The sequence below is a fragment of the Eretmochelys imbricata genome, chromosome 6 (genome assembly GCF_965152235.1).
Source record: "Eretmochelys imbricata isolate rEreImb1 chromosome 6, rEreImb1.hap1, whole genome shotgun sequence".
Taxonomy (NCBI): Eukaryota; Metazoa; Chordata; order Testudines; family Cheloniidae; genus Eretmochelys; species Eretmochelys imbricata.
In genome coordinates, this window is record NC_135577.1 from 42,223,333 (window position 1) to 42,246,530 (window position 23,198).

The following is a 23,198-nucleotide window of genomic DNA, read 5'->3' on the forward strand; positions in this document are numbered from 1 at the left end:
ATGTGTCCCAGTCATGGCCCATTTCTGTCATGCATTGTGAAATCTGACCGTAGGTGTCATAATTCCTACAGCTGGAGCGCAGCTGGGACTGCACAGCTTCCTCTCCCCAATTGCCAATGAGGTCCAGCAGCTCGGTATTGCTCCAAGCGGGGGATTGCTTGGTGTGTGGAGCAGGCATGACCACCTGGAAAGATGCGCTTAAACCACTGCACGCATCACCGAGCAAACAGGAAGGGGACTTTCAAATTTGCAAAGGAATGTATGGGGTGGGGATGATGGTTGGTCACCTGAGGGCAGGGCAGTAGGGTTCAAACCGATCACCAGAGAGAGGTGAGAACGGGCATTGTGGGACACCTCCTGGAGGCCAATCGCAGCGCTGTAATCACCATGGTGTCTACACTGGCACCGCAGCGCTCTCGCCCCAGTGCAGAAAGCTGTATGCCTCTCATGGGGGTGGTTTTTTTAGAGCACTACAACTGCACAGTTTCTGCGCACTAAGTGGCTTGGCAGTGTGTGCACCTCGGGAATTACAGCTGCAGAAAGCTGCTTTACTGCGCAGAAACTTGCCAGTGTAGACGGAGCCTGAGATTTCAGATATAACACCCAATTGAAAAGAGCTGTACACGATCATATAGCTGGTCCTGAAATTCTGAGCAATCTCAAACTACATTTGCTACAATGGGAGTGGAGGGTACTAAACAGGTTGTAGGATTGTGCAAGTAGAGCCTCTGTTACAGTCTGTGTGTTTGCAGACTTAAGAAGACACCATACATCAGTTTGCATTTAGTGCACATTTGGAGGGTTTTCCTCCCAGCTATGAGGCCTAAAAATGTAATTTAAAAAAAAATGCAACTTTACAGTCTGCTGTACAATTCTGTTAACCCGCGTGTACTTTATTTCAGAATGAGAGGGAGTAAATGCATTATAAGCATAACAAAATATCTTTCTGAATGACCTCTGAAGTCAATGAGGCTTTGAATGGATAGAACAAGTTGCAGGATAGGAGCCTTACTCTCACTCCCCTGCATGTTCAACTGTCTGTCAAATAATTGGAACAAAATTAGGCTATTTGATGCTGTAACAGTCTTTGTAACAACTACAAATTATAAAAACTACGTGAAGGAGGGCACTCTAAAGTTTTCTCAGCTCTGGACATTTTAATACGCATATTGTTCTCACCATCTCTTTTGGGATTCTTTCTTATGCTTTTTTACACATTCAAATCTATTGTTCAGCTCATTTAATTGCTCTGATAGACCCCCAATCCTTAAATTGGATCTGCACATTCAAGTCAATAGCGCTCTACACAAACATAAGCATCCATCCACATGATCTGTGTGTAAGATCAAAGGCTCTGATCCAAAAAGGGACTTAGGCCCAGTTTTTTAAAGGTATTTAGATGTTGGTGTGCTCTTTTACAATGCCTAACTGAGCTAGGAGCCTAAATTTCATTTTCAAAAGGGATTTAGGCACTTAGGAGCTAAAATCCCATTGACAGTCTATGGAATTTAGATTTTTAATTTTTTGGAGCCTAGAAAACCATTGGTATAACAATGTGATGCACAATGCCTGAGTTAGGCATCCTTTACAATGAATGGTGAGAGATAGTTGCCTAAGAATGTGATGCACAAAAATCATCATTCTAGGCAGGGTGCCACCTAAGTTATCCTATGTGAGATGCTGATGAGAGGGATTTGTGCTAAGCCTTGCCCCTCTTACACAGTTAGGTCCCTAAGTCTGGATTGCAGGGAGGTACCTATCTTTGCTAGCAATCCACAATCTGGAACCCCTCTCCTAGAGTCAGGCATCTTAGGCACCTATGCTATTTCTTGTGAGAATGAGTTAGAAACTGGCCTCACTCCACATAAAACAGCTGGAGGAGGAGGTGCTGATAGTGCTAGTGCCCACCTTATAACTTTTAGATGAGCGGTTAGCATGCTCATCTGGGATGTGGGAGACCTGGGTTCAGTTCCCCCTTCTGCCTGATGGGGAAGAAAGGATTTGAAGTGGGATCTCTCACCTCTTAGGAGCAGTCTCTGATCACTGAGCTGTGGGATATTCTAATGTAGGGCTCCCTAAATCTCTGGTGTTGAAGCTGTTCCACTGTATATAAATAATAATGAGTCATTGAAACAGGAGGTCTGGACTCTGGGTTTTCTACCTCCCATCTGGGTGCCCTAACCATGAGGCTACAGAGACATTCTCACTCTTATGCTCTGTGACCCAGTGACTCTTTAAAGTATTTATCTAAGGTTCAACAGGAGATATTCAGGGAGCCCCACATCAGAATAGCCCATAATTCAGTGGTTAGAGCAGAGTGGGGACTTGAACCTGGGTTTCCCACATCCCAGGTGAGTGTGCAAACAACTGGATTAAAAAGCATACAATGGGTACTACCACCAGCTGGATTTTCAGTGGCTTCTGAGCATGCATACCTTTTCTTCTTCTAAAACAGTGACCTCCTAATAAAAACATCTTTGACTGGACCCTCCTCCCTGTTAAACCAGCTAGAAACAAGCATCCAGACTTTCTAAGGAAGAACCATGGCCCAGATCCTCAAAGCTATTTAGACACCTAACTCCCATTGATTTCAATGGGAATTAGGATCCTACGAGAATCTAGGCCCCTGACTCTCTTATAAAAGCATGGAAACAAGGAGGAACTGCCTCCACAGTACCATCCTTCCTTCTGGACCATGCAGGGTCTGCACTGTGGGAGGGCCAAGAAAAAGTGGACAGGGTTGGGGGGAATGCACATCATGGAAATTAGTCAGAAAAGATAAAACAAGCTGCAATTGTTTGTCTGGAATTCTCTTAGCCCGTATCAGCCACAACCAGAGGTTTGCTAGCAGTGGTGCAACGCAGTATTGCCACCCTAAACATTCAAAAATGATGAATCAGGCCCCCCAACATTATGAAATTGGCTTAAAAATAATGAGATTTTAAAGAAATTGGGTTCTATTTATTTGCCATCCAGGTTTTTTTGAGCCTGAAGGTTGAACTTGGGTCATATTTTCTAGTTTTACTTCACAGTCATGAGGGCTAGAAACTTAGTTTTTTAAAAGATAAAACCAGAAATTCTCATGTAATCACTTTTCTCCTGGAGCTGGGGCTTTGAATATCATGAGACTCCTAATAAAATCGCACAAATTGGCAACACTGGCAAAGCACAGGGCCTGAGACTCTAATGATCCCTGTGACGGGAACCTTATGGTGACTTCCTCTATGGGAACCCCATTCTGTAGGTGTCGACAGAACAGCATGATCTGGGCCATAGAAAGTAATATATATTTGATTAAGAATATATTGTAGATTCTTTTTTAATGGCTATCATTAGTTGTTGTAAAAGAGCATGATATGGGAGAAAATTAAGCAATTGTTTTGTTAAATGACATGTCATTATACACTGAGGTATTGTTAGAAATTGCTGTTTGGTAAAGATACGTAGTTTGAGTTAATATAGAATAATCCAGATCCATGCTGAAATTGTCTGAATATTGTTTGGTTAAAACAATTAATATTTTAATAGAGAGGGTTTTTTTAAGATTGTGACTTTTTATCATGCTGCATTGTGATAGAAGAGTAGGAGAATATCTTTGAAGGTTATGGGTTTGTAATTTACTCCAGATGCGGAAATTAATTGAATTCAAAGTTTGTGTTTTATTGGGCCAATAAAAGATATGTATAAATGATGTACTTTGCCCTTTTCATTTACATTCTTCACAACAAGATGAAACTTCTAAAATATTCCAAGCATCCCTACATTTGTATCTTTGGTAAATAGCCTGCATTTTGCAAGCTGCCATTTAGGGTTATTAGATTATTTTTGTTTTTGTAATTTTGTTTGTGTTGGTTTTATATTTGTTGTACATGTGCATAAAAAGGTATAGCAAGAATACAGATAAATACATGTAAAGAAACAGCATAGATTATGCAAAATATGGAAAGACAGATCTTTCTGAAATATACAGACTCTGGATTATTTACGACCCTGTACAAAAAGGCTCTCAGGACAAGGAGGAAATAAAATATATATGCTCTGAGGAATTAGAAATTTGGTAGAAAATAATTTTTTATATCTAAAGAGCTAAAGAGTGTATTTCATTCCTGTGGCCCCAGTTACGGAAAGCACTTAAGTGTGTCCATCCCTATTCAAGCGAGCACGTGCTTAACTTTAAGCATGTGATTTAGTACAGTTCTTAATAGGGTTGCTTTTCTGATTCCTGACCTATAAGAAAAAACTTTTCATATTTATTTCAATTATTATTTACTGATGTAAGGCCATATCCTGCTCTCCACTCATCCAGACAGTCCCATTGACTTCGGACTGAGCGCCGAGTACTCACACACAGCTCACATAGATTCATAGAGTTTAAGTCCAGAAAGGACCATTAGGTCACCTAATCTGACCTCCTGTATATCACACGTCATTAAATTTCTCCCTGTTACCCCATATGGAATCTAATAACTTGTGTCTGACTAAAGCATGTCTTCAAGAAAGGCATCTAATCTTGATTTGAACACATCAAGAAATGGAGAATCCACCACTTCCCTTCATAGTTTGTTCAAATGGTTAATCACCCTTGCTGTTAAAAGTTTGTGCATAATTAGTAATTTGAATTTGTCTGTCTTGAACTTTCAGCCATTGGTTCTTGTTATGCCTTTCTCCACTTGATTAATGAGCGCTTTAGTACCTGGTATTTTCTCCCTGTGATATTCTGTAATCAAGTCACCCCTCAGTCTTCTTTTCGATATGACTGAGCACTTCTCTGTAAGACTAAATTGTAGGGCATTTTGCCAGACCTTAAATAACTGTTGTAGCTCTTTTCTGCACTTGCTCTAATTTCTCAACATTCTTTTTAAAATATGGATGCCAGAACTGCTCGTAGGATTTCAGTATTGGTCTCACCAATGTGATTTCTGGCCTATTGCTTTCAATGTGATTGTTCTTCTCTGAGTAAGGGGAGCAGGATTTTTCCCCAAATTGGCTTTTCCATTACATCTGTAGTAGACAATTCATTCAAACAGTTCATATTGGAAGTGCTGAATCCTGATTTCCCTCTCCTGAAAATGACTCTTTTGTCTACAGCAATAGACAACCATTTTTAATCAGTATTGCATAAAGTTAGATCAGTGAGTATGCCAAGATTAAGTAAGCATTGTTCATGAGGCTGCAGAAAACCCTTGGAAGATGTAGGATTTTCAAAATTAAATGGATTAGATGCAAGGTGGATTTTTTTTGTTTGTTTTGCTTTTTTTAAAAAGAGAAGATAATAAATCAAGGTTGTGGGTGCTCAGACCCTCAGGAATTGGCTTTAAATGGCTTAAATTTATCACTGACATAAAGAAAAATGAAATTTGTCTCCAAGAAGATTTGTTATATGATAGAATAAATGCTATGATGATGAGAACAAGTAGCTTTAAAAAAATGCACCAAAATATGTTTTCCAATAAATCTCCACAAAAATGATTGAAAATGTCTTGGGAATTACTTAAGCGATTTACTGTATTCTTGAAAAGTGTACAGCGGGACACATTCAGTACAGTCTTTTGTAGCTCATTAGCAATTTCTTTAATGAGTTTTCTTTTTTAGTGATAGATAGTTAAGGTAACAGACAAGTGACAGATTGTTTGTCTTTAATGATTTCCCTATTTCAGGCCCATTACAAAGCAATTAGAAATCTGACAGCATTTTCACTCTGCATTACTGATCATCTAAAGTGATGAGAAATGAGAGGTGATGAATATTAATTGTATATTTTCATATGATTATCATAAATTATTACCTTGTCGAATGTGATGCAGGTGAAGTAAGAGCAAAGAGGAAAATTCAGTCAGATATAATCATTTAAAAGATTGCATGACTTAATTTTTGTCTTTATCTAGCTAAACTATCTATGCATTTTTTCCATAAGAAGTCTCTAGTTTATGTTTGAGCAATTTTGAGCCATTTTAGTACATAAGTACATAAGAACGGCCATACTGGGTCAGACCAAAGGTCCGTCAAGCCCAGTATCCTGTCCTCTGACAGTGGCCAGTGACAGGTGCCCCAAAGAAAATAAACAGACAGGTTATCATCAAGTGATCCATGCCCTGTCACCCAATCCCAGCTTCTGGCAAACAGAGGCTAGGGACACCATTTCTGCCCTTTCTGGCTAATAGCCATTGATGGACCTATCTTCCATGACTCTATCTAGCTCCCTTTTGAACCCCGTTATAGTATTGGCCTTCACAACACCCTCTGGCAAGGAGTTCCAGAGGTTGACAGTACGTTGCATGAAAAAATACTTTCTTGTGTTTGTTTTAAACCTGCTACCTATTAATTTCATTTGGTAGCCCCTTGTTCTTGTATTATGAGAAGGAATAAATAACACTTCCTTATTTACTTTCTCTATACTACTCATGATTTTATAGACCTCTATCATATCCCCCTTTACTCACCTCTTTTCCAAGATGAAAAGTCCCAGTCTTATTAATCTCTCCTCATACGGAAGCTGTTCTATACCCCTAATCATTTTTGTTGCCCTTTTCTGAACCTTTTCCAATTCCAATATAACTTTTCTGAGATGGGGCGACCACATCTGTACGCAGTATTCAAGGTGTGGGCATACCATGGATTTATATAGAGGCAATATGATATTTTCTGTCTTATTATCTGTCCCTTTCTTGATGATTCCCAACATTCTGTTCACTTTTTTGACTGCTGCTGCACATTGAGTGGATGATTTCAGAGAACTATCCACGACTCCAAGATCTCTTTTGTGAGTGGTAACAGCTAATTTAGACCCCGTCATTTTATATGTATAGTTAGGATTATGTTGTCCAATGTGCATTTACTTTGCATTTATCAACATTAAATTTCATCTGCCATTTTGTTGCCCCGTCACCCAGTTTTGTGAGATCCTTTTGTAGCTCTTCACAGTCTGCCTGGGATTTAACTATCTTGAGTAGTTTTGTATCATCTGCAAATTTTGCCACCTCACTGTTTACCCCTTTTTCCATATCATTTATGAATATGTTAAATAAGACTGGCCCAGTACAGATCCCTGGTGGACACCAGTTACCTATTATAATGTATTATGTAAAAAAAAAAAATTAAAAGAACATTGATTTGCAAAATCAAGCACTCAAAAGTTAGGAAATACCAGTATTACAATTATCCATGCCCGTTAGGTGCCCAGTTTGAGAATATTAGGCCTAATTTTATAGAATACATAGTGTTTTAGCATTTTATATGTTCAGAGCAGAGCTCCCCTTGACCTCAGTTGTAGTTGGGAGTGCTCAGCATTTCTGTAAATAGATCCCAGGTGTCCCAGGTTGGCTACCCAGAAAATTGATAACACACAATAGCGACTTGTGCAAATTTCAGTTTCTGTGATTTGCCCTGTATCACATAGGAAGTCTGTGGCAGAGGCAGTAATAGAATCCAATTCTCCATGGGGCATTCATCTGCTTTAACTACAAGACCATGCTTTCTCTTTCTGCAAGCCCCACAGCGTTGATTCATCCCCAGTGCAGGTCCATCTCATGGACTGAATGAGGCAGAGATCCTTTGGAAAAAGTAGTATGTGATCATGTATTTAAAGACTGTATCATAATGCATATGTACAAGGGGGCCAAATTAAGATTGTACAGGCAACTTTAACTCTGGCATTTCCAAACTTTTATGTGCTTGACTTTGCAACCTTAATGCTCTTACTGTAGGCTTTTGGCTCTACATCCTGTTTCAGATTGTGGGAAAGGGAGAAATAAAGGGCACTCCGTTTCCACTATTGTGTGTGTTCCCAGGGCTCAGTTATCTCATGCAGAAATGTAGAAAGTGTAAGATGGGTTATCACTTTCTCCACTTCATGGGCATGTAGTCCAAGTTACTAAGTGGGCATGTAGTCTAATTCACAGTCTAGCCCAGATAAGAAAATATGAATCTGAAACTTGTTTTTTTGCCCCATTGTACAAGCACCATAATCCTTTTTCTTTTTATATAAGTTACGCATTTTGAGTCATGGCACATTTGTTATTCTGTGCCTTCATCTAGCTCAATTTAGGAACATAAGAATTGACATATCCTAGTAGGGTTAGGGTGCCTTGGCTCTGACACTTCCCAGTAATAGCATGTAGCTCTTATACAGCACTTTTCATCAGTAGATTTTAAAACATTTTACAAAGAAGTTCAGTTTTATTATCCTCATTTTATAAAAGGGGAAGCTAAGGCACAAAGCAGTGGAGTGACTGCCCCATGATTATCTAGTAGGCCAATTACAGTGCCAGGAATAGAACCAATGTATCTAAAGTCCCATTGTGGTGCTCAAGCCATTACCCCACACTGCATTCAAGGTACTTCTGATGACAGATATTTCTGAGAAAGATGTAAAAACGTATGATGCATAATTTTGCAATAACATGTCTTTGGGGAAATTTCTTCCTAACCCCAAGCTGTTAGAGGATGTCTTGAAGCATGAGGGTTTTTATTGTTTATTTAAATGGCTAATAATTTTTTTAAATCTTGCTTAACTTTTTGTCTTAGTAATGTGAGCTCCACATGTTAATTATGACATAACAATGTCTCCTTGATTTTGTATTATGATGAGAATGACCTCTATAGTATTCATTATTTTATATAACTCTAACACATAACCTCATATTTCCTCCTCTGTAAACATGATACTACTTATCTTTTCAATTTCTCCTTTTATGGAAATCTCTCCATGCCTCTTATCATTTTCATTTCCTTTGTCGGGATCCTTTTTGTTTTGCTACCTCCTTTTTGAGATGGGATGACTAAATCTGACTGCAGTATTCACAGTGAAGGAATGCCATCAATTAATCACAGTTAACTCACGTGATTAATTCAAAAAAATTAATCGCGATTAAAAAAATTAATTGTGATTAATCACAGTTTTAATCGCACTGTTAAACAATAGAATACCTATTGAAATGTATTAAATATTTTGGATGTTTTTCTACATTTTCATATATATTGTGTTCTGTGTTTTAACTGAAATCAAAGTATATATTTTTTTTACAAATATTTGCACTGTAAAAATGATAAACAAAACAGTGGTTTTCAGTTCACCTCATACAAGTACTGTAGTGCAATCTCTTTGTCATGAAAGTGCAGCTTACAAATTTAGAATTTTTTTTGTTACATAACTGCACTCAAAAACAAAACAATGTAAAACTTCAGAGCCTAGGAGTCCACTCAGTCCTACTTCTTATATCACTAAGACAAACAAGTTTGTTTATTTACAGGAGATAATGCTGCCCTCTTCTTATTTACAATGTCACCAGAAAGTGAGAATAGGCAATTGCATGGCACTTTTGTAACCAGCAGTGCAAGGTATTTACATGCCAGATATGCTAAACATTCGGATTCCCCTTCATGCTTCGGCCACCATTCCAAAGGACATGCTTCCATGCTGATGATGCTCATTAAAAAAAATGCATTAATTAAATTTGTGATTGAACTCCTTCCTGGAGAATGGTATGTCCCCTGCTCTGTTTTACCCTCATTCTTCCATATATTTCAGGTTATAGCAGTCTCAGATGATGACCCAGCACATGTTGTTTACTTTAAGAACACTTTTAAGAACACTGCAGATTTGACAAAACACAAAGAAGGTACCAATGTGAGATTTCTAAAGATAGCTACAGCACTCAACCCAAGGTTTAGGAATCTGAAGTGCCTTCCAAAATCTGAGAGGGATGAGCTGTGAAGCATGCTTTCAGAAGTCTCAAAAGAGCAACACTCCTACGTGAAAACTACAGAACCCAAACCACCAAAAAAGAAAATCAACCTTCTGCTGGTGGCATCAGTAGCGTAGCTAGGGAGGGAGCAGGGCAGCGGCTGCTCCGTGACCGAGCAGAAGTGGCACCTTTTTAATTGTTTGGCGCCTTTTAAACTTGTACTCACCCAGCGGTGCTCTGGGTCTTCAGCGGTGGGTCAGGGGGAGCGGAGATAAAAAAAGGCACCACCCCTAACTCCTGGTACTCACCCGGTGGCGCTCCGGGTCTTCAGCAGCACTTCGGCATCGGGTCCTTCACTTGCTCCGGTCTTCGGCACCATTGCAGTGGCGGGTGGGGAGGGGTTCTTCAGTGCTGAAGACCACAGCCAGTGAAGGACCCGACGCCAAAGTGCTGCTGAAGACCCGGAGCGCCATCGGGTGAGTACGAAGAGGTGGCACCTTTTTTAAATCTCCGCTCCCCCTGTTTTTTCCACCTGGCTATGCCACTGCGTGGCATCTGACTCATGATGAAAATGAACATACGTTGATCCACACGGCTTTGGATTGTTATCGAGCAGAACCCGTCATCAGCATGGACACATGTCCCCTGGAATGGTGGTTGAAGCGTGAAGGGACATACGAACCTTGAGTGCATCTGGCACGTAAATATCTTGCGATGCCGGTTACAACAGTGCCATGCGAATGCCTGTTCTCACTTTCAGGTGACAGTGTAAACAAGAAGCAGGCAGCATTATCTCCTGCAAAATGTAAACAAACTTGTTTGTCTGAGCAATTGGCTGAACAAGAAGTAGGACTGAGTGGACAACGTTCTGAAGATTCAGAGCAGGCTGCACTGTGGGGACAGGAGGACGGTGAAGAAATTTGGCAGCATGTGACCTCCAGAAGAAGAAAGGGGAGCATCCATGTACCAGCAACGCAGATACAGGTAAGTAACCGTTTTCATGTTCTCTCCACAGGTACTAATGTGGAGAGTGGACTAGATGATACATCTGAGGGAAGGGAACAGAAGGAGACTCCTCCAATTGGAAGGCATGAGATGCACTGTCCTAGGGTTGGGGGGTTCCACGACCACCGCTCCCAAGAGAAGGAGGCGGGTGGTGGTGGTCGGGGATTCTCTCCTCAGGGGGACTGAGTCATCTCTCTGATGCCCCGACCGGGAAAACAGAGAAGTCTGCCTCTTGCCAGGAGCTAGGATTCACGATGTGACGGAGAGACTGCCGAGACTCATCAAGCCCTCGGATCGTTACCTCTTCCTGCTTCTCCACGTGGTCACCAATGATACTGCTAACAATGACCTTGAGTGGATCACTGCAGCCTATGTGGCTCTGGGAAGAAGGAAAAAGGAGATTGAGGTGCAAGTGGTCTTCTCGTCCATCCTCCCCGTGGAAGGAAAAGGCCTGGGTAGAGACCGTCAAATCATGGAAGTCAACGAATGGCTATGCCAATGGTCGGAAAGAAGGCTTTGGATTCTTTGACCATGGGATGGTGTTCCAAGAAGGAGGAGTGCTAGACAGAGACAGGCTCCACCTAACGAAGAGAGGGAAGAGAATCTTCGCAAGCAGGCTGGCTAACCTAGTGAGGAGGGCTTTAAACTAGGTTCACCGGGGGAAGGAGACCAAAGCCCTGAGGTAAATGGGGACATGGGATACCGGGAGGAAGCATGAGCAGGAGCGCGCGAGAGGGGAGGGCTCCTGCCTCATACTGAGAAAGAGGGACAATCAGCGAGTTATCTCAAGTGCCTATACACAAATGCAAGAAGCCTGGGAAACAAGCAGGGAGAACTGGAAGTCCTGGCATAGTCAAGAAATTATGATGTGATTGGAATAACAGAGACTTGGTGGGATAGCTCACATGACTGAAGTACTGTATGGATGGATATAAACTGTTCAGGAATGACAGGCAGGGCAGAAAAGGTGGGGGAGTTGCAATGTATGAAAGGGAGCAGTATCACTGCTCAGAGCTCAAGTATGAAACTGCAGAAAAACCTGAGAGTCTCTGGATTAAGTTTAGAAGTGTAAGCAACAAGGGTGATGTCATGGTGGGAGTCTGCTATGGACCACCGGACCAGGGGGATGAGGTGGACGAGGCTTTCTTCTGGCAACTCACGGAAGTTACTAGATTGCAGCCCCTGGTTCTCATGGGAGACTTCAATCACCCTGATATCTGCTTTGAGAGCAATACAGCGGTGCACAGACAATCCAGGAAGTTTTTGGAAAGTGTAGGGGACAATTTCCTGGTGCAAGTGCTGGAGGAACCAACTAGGGGCAGAGCTCTTCTTGACGTGCTGCTCACAAACCGGGAAGAATTAGTAGGGGAAGCAAAAGTGGATGGGAACCTGGGAGGCAGTGACCATGAGATGGTCGAGTTCAGGATCCTGACACAGGGAAGAAAGGAGAGCAGCAGAATACAGACCCTGGACTTCAGAAAAGCAGACTTTGACTCCCTCAGGGAACTGATGGGCAGGATCCCTTGGGAGAATAACATGAGGGGGAAAGGAGTCCAAGAGAGCTGGCTGTATTTTAAATAGTAAATATGGCAGGCAACCAGCTTGGCTTAACAGTGAAATTGTTGCTGATCTTAAACACAAAAAAGAAGCTTACAAGAAGTGGAAGATTGGACAAATGACAAGGGAAGAGTATAAAAATATTGCTCGGGCATGCAGGAGCGAAATCAGGAAGCCCAAATCACACCTGGAGTTGCAGCTAGCAAGAGATGTTAAGAGTAACAAGAAGGGTTTCTTCAGGTATGTTAGCAACAAGAAGAAAATCAAGGAAAGTGTGGGCCCCTTACTGAATGAGGGAGGCAACCTAGTGACAGAGGATGTGGGAAAAGCTAATGTACTCAATGCTTTTTTTACCTCTGTCTTCACGAACAAGGTCAGCTCCCAGACTGCGGCACTGGGCAGCACAGCATAGGGAGAAGGTGACAAGCCCTCTCTGGAGAAAGAAGTGGTTCGGGACTATTTAGAAAAGCTGGATGGGCACAAGTCCATGGGGCCGGATGCGCTGCATCCGAGAGTGCTAAAGGAGTTGGCGGATGCGATTGCAGAGCCATTGACCATTATCTTTGAAAACTCATGGCGATCGGGGGAAGTCCTGGACGACTGGAAAAAGGCTAATGTAGTGCCCATCTTTAAAAAAGGGAAGAATGAGGATCCTGGGAACTACAGGCCAGTCAGCCTCACCTCAGTCCCTGGAAAAATCATGGAGCAGGTCCTCAAGGAATCAATTCTGAAGCACTTAGAGGAGAGGAAAGTGATCAGGAATAGTCAGCATGGATTCACCAAGGGCAAGTCATGCCTGACTAATCTAATTGCCTTCTATGACGAGATAACTGGCTCTGTGGATGAGGGGAAAGCAGTGGACATGTTGTTCCTTGACTTTAGCAAAGCTTTTGACACGGTCTCCCACAGTATTCTTGCCAGCAAGTTAAAGAAGTATGGGCTGGATGAATGGACTATAAGGTGGATAGAAGTTGGCTAGATTGTCGAGCTCAATGGGTAGTGATCAATGGCTCCATGTCTAGTTGGCAGCCAGTACCAAGTGGAGTGCCCCAAGGGTCAGTCCTCGGGCCGGTTTTGTTCAATATCTTCATAAATGATCTGGAGGATGGTGTGGATTGCACCCTCAGCAAGTTTGCAGATGACACTAACCTGGGAGGAGAGGTAGATACGCTGGAGGGTAGGGGTAGGATACAGAGGGCCCTAGACAAATTAGGGGATTGGGCCAAAAGAAATCTGATGAGGTTCAACAAGGACAAGTGCAGAGTCTTGCACTTAGGACGGAAGAATCCCATGCACCGCTACAAACTAGGGACCGAATGGCTAGGCAGCAGTTCTGCAGAAAAGGACCTAGGGATTACAGTGGACGAGAAGCTGGATATGAGTCAACAGTGTGCCCTTGTTGCCAAAAAGGCCAATGGCATTTTGGGATGTATAAGTAGGGGCATTGCCAGCAGATCGAGGGACGTGATTGTTCCCCTCTATTTGACATTGGTGAGGCCTCATCTGGAGTACTGTCTCCAGTTTTGGGCCCCACGCTACAAGAAGGATGTGGAAAAACTGGAAAACATCCAGCGGAGGGCAACAAAAATGACTAGGGGACTGGAACACTTGACTTATGAGGAGAAGCTGAGGGAACTGGGGATGTTTAGTCTGCGGAAGAGAAGAATGAGGGGGAATTTGATAGCTGCTTTCGACTACCTGAAAGGGGGTTTCAAAGAGGATGGATCTAGACTGTTCTCAGTGGTAGCAGATGACAGACTAGGAGTAATGGTCTCAAGTTGCAGTGGGGGAGGTTTAGGTTGGATATTAGGAAAAACTTTTTCACTAGGAGGGTGGTGAAGCACTAGAATGTGTTACGTAGGGAGGTGGTGGAATCCTCCTCCTTATAAGTTTTTAAGGTCAGGCTTGACAAAGCCCTTGGTGGGATGATTTAGTTGGGGATTGGTCCTGCTTTGAGCAGGGGGTTGACTAGATGACCTCCAACCCTAATATTCTATGATTCTATGACTAGCAGGCTCTAAAATTTTACATTGTTTTTTTGTAATGCTTTTTTTTTTACATAATTCTACATTTGTAAGTTCAACTTTCATTATAAGGAGATTGCAGTACAGTACTTGTAGTAGGTGAATTGAAAAATACTATTTCTTTTGTTTTCTTACAGTGCAAATACTTGTAATCAAAAATAAACATAAAGTGATCACTATATACTTTGTATTCTGTGTTGTAATTTAAATCAATATATTTGAAAATGTAGAAAACATCCAAAAATATTAAAATAAATTGTATTCTATTATTAATGGTGCGATTAATTGCGATTAAATTTTTTAATCGCTTGACAGCCTTAATATATATATATATTAGGCAGATTCTTTGAATTCTGCATAATGGCAGTTAGTGTAAAATATATTACTTTGTCTTTGTTAAAAAATTCTTATAACTATTTCACTGAGAAGCGCTAGCACTTCCATGTTTTGGAGTGGCACTTGAAATTTAGCAGGGGTGTTGCTCCAGTCATAGAGATGTCCCTTTTGCAGCCCCCATGAAAATCTCCTCGAATTTTACCAAGTTATAATCCCCTGAAAAAACACAGTTTGCATATAATCAGTAGAGGCTCATTAGAATTGGCTGCTAAATTCTGTGTAGATTTCATCTGCACTGAGTATGCTCCATCCCCATAGAGCTCTTACATGCAAACAGAGTGTGCATGAAGAATCTCAACAGAGTGCCTGAGCATGTCCTATCCCATGATTACAGGGCTGAGCAGGGCTTTCCCTACAGTTGCACCTTCCAGCTGCCAGGAACCACTGTGGCATGGGATACCTCAGCTAAGATCAGGGAAATTATCTTTCCTGTGCTCTCCATGCCTCCTGCTAGCACCCAAGCAGCATGGAGGATATAGAGAGTTTACCCTGACTCAAATGTAAAGGGTTAAGAAGCAGACGGCGGACAAGGAAAGAGGCAGGAGCAGAAGGGAGATAACATAAGAGCAGAGAGAAAAGGAACAGCAGCTGGGGAGGTAGAGAGAGGAGCATAGTGGGGACAAGGGCAGCAGTGGGAGAGAGCAGGATAAAAGTAGAGATGGAGACAAGGACAAGAGCTGAGGAAGGGGAAGAAAGGAGCAGAGGAAGATAGAGTTGAGAGGAGGGGTTTAGGAGCACAGTGTGGAACAAGGTAGTGTCTGGGAGAGGTGATAGGAGCAGAAAGAGGTGGGGCTGCAGGGTACAAGCAGGGGGAATGGGCAAAAGCTACAGGAAAGGGATAGGTTTCAGAGTAACAGCCGTGTTAGTCTGTCTTTGCAAAAAGAAAAGGAGTACTTGTGGCACCTTAGAGACTAACCAATTTATTTGAGCATGAGCTTTCACCAGCAGGACAGTGGAGTGGGAGGGGGTATTGTTTCATGGTCTCTGTGTGTATATACTGTCTACTGCAGTTTCCACGGTATGCATCCGATGAAGTGAGCTGTAGCTCACGAAAGCTCATGCTCAAATAAATTGGTGAGTCTCTAAGGTGCCACAAGTACTCCTTTTCTTTTAGGAAAGTGATAAGAATAAGGGCTGAGGACAGGAGGAGAACTGGAAGGATGAGGGGATAGGAACAGGGTGGGGGTAGGGACAGAAGGGTTTATAAACACTGCAATATGCTCCTCTTCAGAATCTGGAATTGAACCCAGGATTCCTGAGTCTCAGTGGTCCTCTGCCTGTCAGCAAATAGCTGTGATACCCACTGGCTAAGTATATGTCTTATTCATCTGTAGTGATTGGGCCACATAGAGCATAACAGCCCACTATTGGCACTACTTACTATGTTAGCTGAAAAAGTAGAGGTTTGTGCACTGGATGTAAAGGTTCCAGTCCTGATGCTCACCCATGTGGCGGGGTCAGTGTAGTTCTACATAATGGAATTTCTGGGGGTTTTCAGTTTGCTATTTAAAATCTTAGAAAATTAATTACAAAAATCTGTGTTAAAAGAACTTTAAGATTGCAAAGTCAAGCACTCTAAAGGTAGAACATTTTAGGTTACTTGTGCAAGATTTCCCTTACCATAGTTAACTGGGAATCTCTTATTTACACACTGAAGTACAAAATAGTGAGAAAAGGACAGAATAGCTCATTACATATAAAACGTGTATATGAAAAAATTGGAAACATGTTGGGGGAAAATTGTTTGGTTTTTATGCTCCTGTTGTTACCACAGCAACAACGTTAAATAGTGTTTAGGCTGTCTCTGAGATAGAGAACAGCTTTTCAAAGAAATATACCATACATATTTTTTGGTTTTAACATGTATTTTATAGTCTCACTTCTCTTATACCCAGGTTAAAAAAGAAAGAGCAAAAATGTGTATTTAATAAGTGCCCCTCTATAATACTTTATGGTCTATGCAAACACTTAAAGAATTATAACAAACAATCAAATCCTTATAAAAGACATATTAAAAAATCCAAATAAAATACTAAATACTTAGGGTGTGGAAGAGGTATGTTTTTTTTTCTACAGGGACTGCAAGTGTTGTATATTTTCAGTCTCTTTAACATTGGGATGTGATGACCTGAGGCAGATAATCAGGGAAAGTGAGTTCCACAATGAAGTAAGAAAGGACACAGCCGTGGGTAGGAGAATGGACATAAGGTGGAAGGGCAGTGTACATACCAATCTAATAGGTAATATTGGCAGTAGAATGTCTGTGCCCAATTGGGTAAAGAATGTGAGCGAAACCAAACAGCAAAAATTAAGATGTTTGTACACTAATGTGAGAAGCTTAGGTAATAAAATGGAGGAACTAGAGCTACTGGTGCAGGAAGTATCAGATATTATAGGGATAACAGAAACATGGTGGAATAGTAGTCATGACTGGAGTACGGGTATTGAAGGGTATGTGCTGTTTAGGAAAGACAGAAATAAAGGCAAAGGCGGTGGAGTAGCATTGTATATCAATGACTGTAAAGAAATAAGAAGTGATGGAATGGATAAGTCAGAGTCTGTCTGGGCAAAAATCACATTGGGGAAGAGCGCGACAAGAGTCTGCCCTGGGATAGTGCTTGGGGTGTGTTATAGACCACCGGGATCTGATGTGAATATGGATAGAGACCTCTTTAATGTTTTTAAAGAAGTAAATACTAATGGGAATTGTGTGATCATGGAAGACTTTAACTTCCCAGATATAGACTGGAGGACAAGTGCTAGTAATAATAATAGGGCTCAGATTTTCCTGCGTGCGATAGCTGATGGATTCCTTCAGCAAGTAGTTGCTGAACTGACAAGAGAGGATGCCATTTTAGATTTGGTTTTGGTGAACAGTGAGGACCTCATAGAAGAAATGATTGTAGGGGACAACCTTGGTTTGAGCGATCATGAGCTAATTCAGTTCAAACTAAATGGAAGGATAAACAAAAATAGATCCGTGACAAGGGCTTTTGATTTCAAAAAGGCTAACTTTAAAAAATTAAGGAATTTAGTTAGGGAAGTGGATTGGACTGAAAAACTCGTGGATCTAAAGGCAGAGGGGGCCTGGAATTACTTCAAGTCAAAGTTGCAGAAACTATCAGAAGCCTGCGTACCAAGAAAGGGGAAAAAATTCATAGGCAGGAGTTGTAGACCAAGCTGGATGAGCAAGCATCTCAGACAGTTGATTAAGAAAAAGCAGAAAGGCTACAAGGAGTGGAAAATGGGAGGGATTAGCAAGGAAAGTTACCTTATTGAGGTCAGAACATGTAAGGATAAAGTGAGAAAGGCCAAAAGCCATGTAGAGTTGGACCTTGCAAAGGGAATTAAAAGCAATAGTAAAAGATTCTATAGCCATATAAATAAGAAGAAAACAAAGAAAGAAGAAGTGGGACCGCTTAACACTGAGGATGGAGTGGAGGTAAAGAATAATCTAGGCATGGCCCAATATCTAAACAAATACTTTGCCTCAGTCTTTAATGAGGCTAATGAGGAGTTTAGGGATAATAGTAGGACGACAAATGGGAATGAGGATATGGAGGTAGATATTACCACATCTGAGGTAGAAGCCAAACTCGAACAGCTTAATGGGACTAAATCGGGGGCCCGGAAAATCTTCATCCAAGAATATTAAAGGAACTGGCACATGAAATTGCAAGCCCGTTAGCAAGAATTTTTAATCAGTCTGTAAACTCAGGGGTTGTACTGTATGACTGGAGAATTGCTAACATAGTTCCTATTTTTAAGAAAGGTAAAAAAAGTGATCCGGGTAACTACAGGCCTGTTAGTTTGACATCTGTAGTATGCAATGTCTTGGGAAAAAATTTGAAGGAGAAAGTAGTTAAGGACATTGAGGTCAATGGTAATTGGGACAAAATACAACGTGGCTTTACAAAACGTAGATCGTGTCAAACCAACCCGATCTCCTTCTTTGAGAAATTAACAGATTTTTTTAGACAAAGGGAACACAGTAGATCTAATTTACCTCGATTTCAGTAAGGCATTTGATACGGTTCCACATGGAGAATTATTAGCTAAATTGGAAAAGATGGGGGTCAATATGAAAATTGAAAGGTGGATAAGGAACTGGTTAAAGGGGAGACTACAGCGGGTCACACTGAAAGGTGAACTGTCAGACTGGAAGGAGGTTACGAGTGGAGTTCCTCAGGGATTGGTTTTGGGACCAAACTTATTTAATCTTTTTATTACTGACCTTGGCACAAAAAGTGGGAATGCGCTCATAAAGTTTGTGGATGACACAAAGCTGGGACGTATTGCCAATACAGAGAAGGACCGGGATATCATACAGGAAGATCTGGATGACCTTGTAAACTGGAGTAATAGTAATAGGATGAAATTTAATAGTGAAAAGTGCAAGGTCATGCATTTAGGGATTAATAACAAGAATTTCTGTTATAAACTGGGGACGCATTACTTGGAAGTAACAGAGGAGGAGAAGGATCTCACAGTTTTGGTCGATCACAGGATGACTATGAGCCGCCAATGTGATATGGCCGTCAAAAAAGCTAATGCCGTCTTGGGATGCATCAGGCGAGATATTTCCTGTAGAGATAAGGAGGTGTTATTACCATTATACAAGGCACTGGTGAGACCTCATCTGGAATATTGTGTGCAGTTCTGGTCTCCGATGTTTAAGAAGGATGAATTCAAACTGGAACAGGTACAGAGAAGGGCTACTAGGATGATCCGAGGAATGGAAAACCTGTCTTATGAAAGGAGACTCAATGAGCTTGGCTTGTTTAGCCTAACTAAAAGAAGGCTGAGAGGAGATACGATTGCTATCTGTAAATATATCAGAGGGATAAATACCATGGACGGAGAAGAATTATTTAAGCTCAGTACCAATGTGGACACAAGAACAAATGGATATAAACTGGCCATCAGGAAGTTTTGACTTGAAATTAGATGAAGGTTTCTAACCATCAGAGGAATGAAGTTCTGGAACAGCCTTCCAAGGGAAGCAGTGGGGGCAAAAGACATATCTGGCTTCAAGACAAAGCTTGATAAGTTTATGGAGGAGATGATATGATGGGATAGCCTAATTTTGGCAATTAATTGATCTTCGACTACTAGCAGTAGATATGCCCAATGGCCTGTGATGGGATGTTAGATGCGGTGGGATCTGAGTTACTACAGAGAATTCTTTCTTGGGTGTCTGGCTGGTAAGTCTTACCCACATGCTCAGGGTTTAGCTGATCGTCATATTTGGAGTCAGGAAGGAGTTTTTCCCCAGGGCAGATTGGCAGAGGCCCTGGGGTTTTTTTGCCTTTGTCAAGGTTCCTCCCCCACTCTGAACTCTAGGGTACAGATGTGGGGACCTGCATGAAAAACCTCCTAAGCTTATCTTTACCAGCTTAGGTCAAAACTTCCCCAAGGTACAAAGTATTCCACCCGTGGTCCTTGGAATGGCCGCTACCACCACCAAACTAATACTGGTTACTGGGGAAGAGCTGTTTGGACGCGTCTTTCCCCCCAAAATACTTCCCAAAACCCTGCACCCCACTTCCTGGACAAGGTTTGGTAAAAAGCCTCACCAATTTGCCTAGGTGACTACAGACCCAGACCCTTGGATCTTAAGAACAATGAACAATCCTCCCAACACTTGCACCCCCCCTTTCCTGGGAAATGTTGGATAAAAAGCCTCACCAATTTGCATAGGTGACCACAGACCCAAACCCTTGGATCTGAGAACAATGAAAAAGCATTCAGTTTTTTACAAGAAAACTTTTAATAGAAAATAGAAGTAAATAGAAATAAAGAAATCCCCCCTGTAAAATCAGGATGGTAGATATCTTACAGGGTAATTAGATTAAAAAACATAGAGAACCCCTCTAGGCAAAACCTTAAGTTACAAAAAAGATACACAGACAGAAATAGTTATTCTATTCAGCACAATTCCTTTCTCAGCCATTTAAAGAAATCATAATCTAACACATACCTAACTAGATTACTTACTAAAAGTTCTAAGACTCCATTCCTGGTCTATCCCTGGCCAAGCAGCATACAGACAGACACAGACCCTTTGTTTCTCTCCCTCCTCCCAGCTTTTGAAAGTGTCTTGTCTCCTCATTGGTCATTTTGGTCAGGTGCCAGCGAGGTTACCTTTAGCTTCTTAACCCTTTACAGGTGAGAGGAGCTTTCCCCTGGCCAGGAGGAATTTCAAAGGGGTTTACCCTTCCCCTTATATTTATGACAGCCTTCCTCTGCAGAGTGGGGCACGCGTCACTTGCTGGAGGATTCTCTGCACCTTGAAGTCTTTAAACCACGATTTGAGGACTTCAATAGCTCAGATATAGGTTAGGGGTTTGTTACAGGAGTTGGTGGGTGAGATTCTGTGGCCTGCGTTGTGCAGGAGGTCAGACTAGACGATCATAATGGTCCCTTCTGACCTTAAAGACTAGGATTATATCGTTCTATGAACCTCAAATTCCATACCTCAAACCTGGTCATTCATTCTATTGTAGAGTCCCTGTAAGGTGGGTGAAGTGAGAATACAGACACCCTCCAGGTAGATACTCAAAGAGAAGGTTGTTAATATAGCAGATCCCTGCCCTTAACTCTGAAAACACCTAGCCGATAGGTCTAGCTTAAATCTATTCACGAATGCACAACTACAAAATGGGAATAACTGGTTAGGCAGTAGTACTGCTGAAAAGGATCTGGGGGATTTAGTTAAAGCTATGATTTAGTCACAGTATTTTTAGTAAAAGTCATAGACAGGTCATGGGCAATAAACAAAAATTCATGGCCTGTGACCTGTCCATGACTTATACTATAAATACCCCTGACTAAATCTTTGAGCGGCTGTTGCTGCAGGGGTCATCCCAGGAGGCCGCTGCTGTGGGGGCCACTGCTGCAGGGGTGCCCTGGGGGGCCACGACTGCGGAAGGGGGCCCACGGCCAGCAGCACCAGCTGTTGGGGGCTGCCAGAGCATTGGATGCTCTGTCTACCCCGGGGACCGCTGCCTGGAGCCACCGGAGCAGCAGTGGCTTTGGCTGCCCTGGGGAGCACTGCTGGGAGCCGCCGAAGCAGCTGCTGTTCTGGGAACCTGCTCTATCATAGAATATCAGGGTTGGAAGGGACCTCAGGAGGTCACCTAGTCCAACCCCCTACTCAAAGCAGGACCAATCCCCAATTAAATCATCCCAGCCAGGGCTTTGTCAAGCTTGACCTTAAAAACTTCACCCAGGACCAGCTGCCAGCTCAAGCAGTGGGCGGTGCGGCTGGTTGCGGTGCCGCCCGAGAGGCTGGCCGCAGAGCTGCTCCAGTAGCGGCCTGTGTGACTGTCCCCGGGGCCACCTGAGCAGCTGCTCCCCGAGCTTGCTGCTTGGGCAGCCCTGCGGTCAGCCACACTGGCCACTGCAGAAGTCACGGAGGTCAGGGAAAGTCACAGAATCCGTGACTCCTGCGACCTCTGTGACAGACACAAAGCTCTAGTTATAGTGGATCACAAATTCAATATGAGCCAACAATGTGATGCAGTTGCAAAAAAAAAAAATAGGCTAATATCATTCAAGAGTGAATTAACAGGAGTTTTGTATGTATGACACAAGAGGTAATTGTTCCAGTCTAATCCACACTGGTGAGGCCTCGGCTGGAGTACTGTGTCCAGTTCTGGGTGCTACACCTCAAGAAAGATGTGGACAAACTGGAGAGAGTCCAGAGGAGAGCAATAAAAATGGTAAAAAGCTTAGATAACCTGACCTAGGAGGAAACTGTTAAAACTAGGTGTGGTTAGTCTTGAGAAAAGAAGACTGAGGGGGGACCTGATAACAGTCTTCAAATACGTTGTAGTTTCTTATAAAGAGGATGGTGATCAATTGTTCTCCATGTTCCTTGAAGTAATCAGCTTAATCTGCAGCAAGGGAGATTTAGTTTAGATCATAGGAAAAAATGTTCTCACTATAAGGATAGTTAAGTATTGGAATAGGTTTCCAAGGGAGTTTGTGGAATCTCTGCAATCGGAGGTTTTTGAGAACAGGTTAGAGCTGTCAGGGATGGTCTAGATATACTTGGTCCTGCCTCAGCTCAGAGGGATGGACTAGATGACTTCTTGAGGTCCCTTCCAGTCCTACATTCTGTGATTCTATTACTCTATAATTATTGGCCTACATTACTTCTGCTTCCATTGAAATCAACAGCTGAAGCCCTACTGAGTCCAGCTGGTGCAGCATTAGACTCTGTAGACACAGGTAATATAAATATTGCAGGATGGACATCGGTATAAATGTGCTCAGTCCTGTGAACAAATGTTTTGTTGCATTCTTCACAGAATTTAAGTGACTACTATGAGGGATTTAAAATAATCAAGCCTCAGTCTCAGGAGAAAAAGGTAATCAAGAGGGCTGCCTACAAAAATTGTGCAACCAGTAAAAACATTTCCATACCAAGTCTGGCAATTGGGCATGGTTGAAAGTGACATCAAGGTTCTTAACCTGGCTCTTGACTTCCAAAGGTGCCACATTAGTAAGTGTAGTAGAAAAGAATGCT

The 23,198-nt window shown here is 42.1% G+C and overlaps 1 protein-coding gene across 1 annotated transcript in view; it reads left to right on the forward strand.

Annotated features, from left to right (window-relative positions):
• Positions 1–23,198, forward strand: part of DCDC1 (doublecortin domain containing 1) — a 411,407-nt gene that overhangs the window by 12,080 nt on the left and 376,129 nt on the right. The window contains 1 exon segment of the mRNA XM_077819961.1: positions 22,981–23,040. Within this exon segment, the coding sequence (XP_077676087.1) occupies positions 22,981–23,040 (60 nt within the window).